At 57.1% G+C, this 5308-nt stretch overlaps 1 protein-coding gene across 1 annotated transcript; it reads left to right on the top strand.

Moving 5' to 3' along the window:
• Positions 1–6: 6 nt before the first annotated feature.
• LOC113941377 lies at positions 7–4916 on the top strand (the record flags this gene model as incomplete). Its single annotated transcript, XM_027632532.1, has 3 exons — positions 7–2732; positions 3581–3949; positions 4910–4916. Coding segments are annotated over exons 1-3 (1222 nt in total), but the record flags the coding sequence as incomplete, so codon positions are not given.
• Positions 4917–5308: the final 392 nt, after the last annotated feature.

Genomic DNA, 5308 nt, shown 5'->3' with positions numbered 1-5308 from the left:
ACTTAAAAAAAAAGCAAACAACTCCCCTTCTTCCCTCTCCCCTCCCCTCCCACCCCCCTCAACTTGAAGCAGTATGTTTTAAACAAGATTATCGTGGGAGAACTGTAAATACTGGCAGAATATTTAACATGCTTTGTCCGTCCTTCATCATTAATGATTTTTTTTTTTTTGTTCGTTTTTTTAACCGTAATCTGTAAAGTCGCGTATATTTGACAAGGAAACTCAACGAGCTATTCCCGCTTTTCTTATAAATACCCAATAGCATATCAGGATTGTAAGAGTTGACGGCAAGTCGGATTTTAGGGATGCCCGTTCCAGCGGGGGACCCGCCGTGTGGTTGGGAGGGGGGAGAGGGGACCCGGCTGATGTGGGGCCGGATTCGGGTGCCGGCCCCGTCGGCATCGCCGGGGGTTTGTCTCTGGCTGGCGCGGCGGGGGTGCCTTGGAGCTTCGCCTGGAGCGTGGGGGGGAGAAGGAGCGTTCGGAGAAGGCGATGGTCCGTGTAACCTGTCTAAGTCCTGCTTCCTTGGAGGTGTTTTTGGTGCAGGGAGGGGGGGTTGGTCCGTTGGCTCTGGGGGGAGCGGGAGCTGCCGGCGCCGCGGGTCGGGGGGAGCAAGAACTGCTGCAGTCTCACGTTTTTACACTACATAACGTCTAACCTACCTCAACTCTCAGTCATTACAAATTCGCACGCTTCAGACTTCTACACAAAACTCGAAATCTATGCACAGCTCCTTTACCCCTTGCTGCTGAGAGGCTGTTTCCAAGCAAAATCTTTCCCTTTACCCGCCCTGGCGGCCGCGCTCATCCCGCCCGCACCGAAGCCACGGGGGTCACGGAGTTCGAGGGGGGAAGGAACGTTTTTAATCGCTTCAGAATGGGATGTGGGGACCTCGTTTTGCAGCAGGTCGTGGCCACAATGGTGCTAGAACAAAACCCGTGGTGGAAACCCCGGGGAGAGCTCGGCACGGGGAGCCCCAACCGGCTTCTTCCATCCCGCTGCAGGTGGGAAATGAGGGGTGCATTTCGGGTCCCCCCGTCCCGATGCTCTCGGGATGAGGCGTGGGAAGGAGAAGGAAACCAGAATCCCTGAGGTGCCTCAATTGCTGATTTTTCCTTTTAATACTGGAGTACGCTTTGTGGGCTCTATAAGGCATATTTTTATTAAATGAAATCTTGTAATACAAACGGTGCTATGGTGTTTTAACAAACTGTATCACGCTTCTGCCTGATTCCATCTCGCTGAGGTGCTACTAATGTATATATGAAACTAAGGAACCAAGATATAAAAAAATAAAGCAATGTCGTTGAGAAGGAAGTTTACCTTTCCGGAGCGACAGCTCAAGGTGTGCCGGGAGCCGGTTGGGTTGATGCAAACCGGAGTTTTGCCATGTCCAAGGTGTCCCGGGGTCGTGGTGGAGCCGTTCCCTGCGGAGCCGGTGCGGTGGTGGGATGAGGTGCTCAGATGTACGTGGGTGTAGGGTTTGGTCAGAGGTGTGATCTCGGTGCTCAGCGGTGCTTGGTCGTGGTGTGTGGACATGGTGCTGAGACGCGGTGTTTGGCCACGCACCGTGGATGTGATGCTTGGGCGTGGTGGTCAGTCACACACTGGGGACATGGTACTGGGACACAGTGTCTGGTCACACACCGTGGATGTGATGCTCGGGCGTGGTGGTCAGTCACACACTGGGGACATGGTGCTGGGACACAGTGTCTGGTCACACACCGTGGATGTGATGCTCGGGCGTGGTGTGCGGACATGGTGCTCAGACGCGGTGTTTGGCCACACACTGTGGACGTGGTGCTCGGGCACGGTGGTCAGTCACGCATCGGGGGCGTGGCACGTGGACATGGCGCTTGGACGTGGTGATCAGTCACACACCGGGGATGTGGTGCTCAGACGTGGTGCGTGGACACAGTGCTTGGATGTGGTGCTTGGCCACGGTGCTCGGACATGGCACGTGGGCATGGTGCTCAAGCACAGTCACACATCGTGGATGTGGTGCTCGGGTGTGGTGCTTGGACATGGTGCTCGGGCACAGTGCTCGGCCAGGCATCACGGACATGGCATGTGAACGTGGTGCTCGGACCTGGTGTTCAGACATGGAGCGTGGACATGGTCACACATCGTGGACATGGTGCTCGGGTGTGGTGCTCGAACAGGGTGTGTGGACATGGTGCTCGGACGCGGTGCTTGGACACAGTGCTCAGCCACACATCGTGGACGTGGTGCTCGGGCGTGGTGCTCTGCTGTGGTGCTTGGACGTGGTGTGTGGACACGGTGCTCGGGGCACGGTGCTCGTCCACAGCCCACGGACACGGTGTGCAGGCACCACGCTCGGACATGCTGTGTGGACACGGTGCACGAACGTGCTGTGTGGACATGGTGCTCGACCACGGTGTTCAGAGGCAGTGCACAGACACGGTGCTCTGCTGTGGTGCTTGGACTTGGTGCATGGACGTGGTGCTTGGGCACGGTGCTTGACCACGTCGTGGACATGGTGCATGGATATGGTGCTCGGGCACGGTGCTCAGCCATGCGCTGTGGACGTGATGCGTGGGTACGGTGCTCAGACGTGGTGCGTGGACATGGTGCTCTGCTTGGTGCTTGGACTTGGTGCATGGACTCGGTGCCTGACCATGGTGTGTGAACACGGTGCTCGACCGCAGTGCTCCGACATGACGTGTGGACACGGTGCTCAGTCAGGGGGTGAGAACACGGTGCTTGGCCACGTCATGGACATGGTGCTTGGGGACAGTGCTTGACCATGTGTCATGGACATGGTGCATGGACGTGGTGCTTGGGGACGGTGCTTGACCATGTGTCATGGACATGGTGCATGGACGTGGTGCTCGGGGACTGTGCTCAGCCATGCACCATGGACGTGGTGCTTGGGGACAGTGCGTGGACATGGTGCTCTGCTTGATGCTTGTACTTGGTGCTTGGCCACATGTCACGGACATGGTGGATGGACACGGTGCTCAGATGTGGTGTGTGGACATGGTGCTTGACCACGGTGCTTGGACTTGGTGCATTGACTCAGTGCTCAACCACGATGTGTGAACACGGTGCTCGACCACGGTGCTCAGCCACGGGGTGTGGACGTGGTGCTCAGACGTGGTGCTCAGACGTGGTGCTCTGCTTGGTGCTTGGACCTATTGCATGGACTCAGAGCTTGGACAGTGGTGCTCTGCCACGTGTCATGGGTGTGGTGCTTGGCCGTGACGGGTGGACATGGCACTCGGACATGGTGTGTGGGCACAGTGCTCAGCCATGAGGGGTGAACACGGCACTTGGCCGTGGGGTGTGGGCGTGGCGCTGAGCCGGGATGTGTGACCGTGGTGCTCGGACACGGTGCTGGGCCCAGTGCACGTGGTGTTGTGCACACACGGAGCACGTGGTGTTGTGCACACACGGAGCACGTGCACCACGTGTGGGTACCGTGTGTGGGTTCCACGTGTGGACGCAGCGCTCAGGCACCGCGCACGACCACGGGGCTCGGATGAGCTGTGTGACCGTGGTGCTCGGGGACGCTGCTCAGACACACGTGGTGCTGGGCTGGGTGCAGGGGCATGGAGAGGGTGCTGGGCACGGTGCATGGACGTGGTGCTCGGGCACGGCGCTCACACACCAGGCACAGACATGGTGCTTGGGCACAGAGCGTGGCACAGCTGTAGTGCTCGGGCGCTGTGCACCCCCCCATGGCACCCCCGTGGTGCTTGGGCACAGCACCCCTGACCCCACGGCACAGCCCCCCAGCACCACCTGGCCGGGCCCTAATCCTGGCACTGCCCCCCTGCACCGTGCCGGCCCCACACCCCTGGTGCTGCCCAGCGCCGCAATCCCGGATCCCAGCACCGCGTCCCGCACCGCGATCCCAGGCTCAGCCCCACATCCAGCCCCACATCCAGCCCCACATCCAGCCCCACATCCCCCCCGCGTCCCCCCGGCCCTGCCCCGCGCCCCCCGCGCTCCCGCAGCTCCTCGCGCTCGTCCCCCCCCCACCCCCCTTCGCCCGGCTCTTTTCTTTCCCCCCTCCCCCACCTTTTTTTTTTCTTTTTTTGGGGTTTTTTTGGGCCCACCTCCCCCCCCCCCCCCCCCGGGCAGCAGCCCACCCGCGCCCCTCAAGGCAAATACCTCAGTCCCCCCCAGCCCCCGCCAGCGAGTCCGGGGTGAATCTTTCCGAAATCAGGGATCCTTTCGCAGCGGTGTTTCCTCCTCCTTCATTTCCCCCTCTTTGTTTTTGCCCTCCTTTTCTCCCCCCCCCCCTTTCCGCCCGGGTTTTTCCTCAGTTCTCCGCATCCTTCAGGGATTTACAAACCGCCGGAATTTCAGCCTCATTTTAATTTCGGGAGCGAGGAGGTTTTTGGGGGTTTCTTTGTTGTTTTTTGGATTTTTTTGGGGTTTTTTTTTGCCGGTGGGTTTTTTTCCGCACCGCGGCGCGAAGGAAAAAAAGGAGGCGATAATTCCGAATTAAAATCCAGGCGCCGTTTCTTCTCGGATTCGGGAATTCGGTCGGAGGCGGGGGGGGGGGTTTTTGGGGTTTTTTTGGGCTTTTTTTTTTTTTTTGGGATAATCGAGGACGGGAGGTGGGACGGCGGCAGGTGGAGGGAGGAGACATCGCACGGGTGTCCCGGCGGCTCCGAAAAATCACACTTGAAGATTTCTTGGTCGGCTCGGGACTGTGGTTACTTGAAATGAAGTTTTTTTCCGGGGCGGATCGAGGACCGGTAGATTTTTTTCCCATGTCTCAAGGCAATAGGATTAATGTGTATTAAACTGTAGATACTTCTAGGACAGTAAATTTATGCTGATAATTTTATTTTGTATAATTTTCCCCTCTTTCTTCCCCTTCCCCCCCTTCTTTGTGTTGTTTTATTTCCCTTTAACGCCCTTTTCTTTCCCCCAGTGTGTCGGTAAATTTATTTTTTAGGATGCCTAAAAATTGCAAGTTTGGATCCTCCCCCTCCCTCCCCCCTGGTTTTGGTTTTCTTTTTTTTGTTTGTTTATTTTTTGTTCTGTTGTTGTTTTCTGTTCTTTTTTTTTTTTAATTTGTATTTTATTCTGAGTTGGCGCGGCCGTGGGGCCGTGGGCTGTATTATTCCTGATATCTTTAAAATATTGTGGGTGTTTTAATAAATTTTATATTTATTTTTTGCACTCAACATGTGGCTCCTCCACGGCTTTGTGTTCCCGGATGGAATGGGATGGGATGGGAATGGGCGGGGAGGGGGGGCGGGATTGAGATGTGGGGTGGGAATGGGGGGCAGGATGGGGGTCTGTGGGTCTGGATATGGGAATGGGGGGG

The sequence above is a fragment of the Corapipo altera genome, unplaced genomic scaffold, assembly GCF_003945725.1.
Source record: "Corapipo altera isolate COAL_440 unplaced genomic scaffold, ASM394572v1 83019, whole genome shotgun sequence".
Taxonomy (NCBI): Eukaryota; Metazoa; Chordata; class Aves; order Passeriformes; family Pipridae; genus Corapipo; species Corapipo altera.
This window is presented reverse-complemented; position numbering and strand designations above follow the sequence as displayed.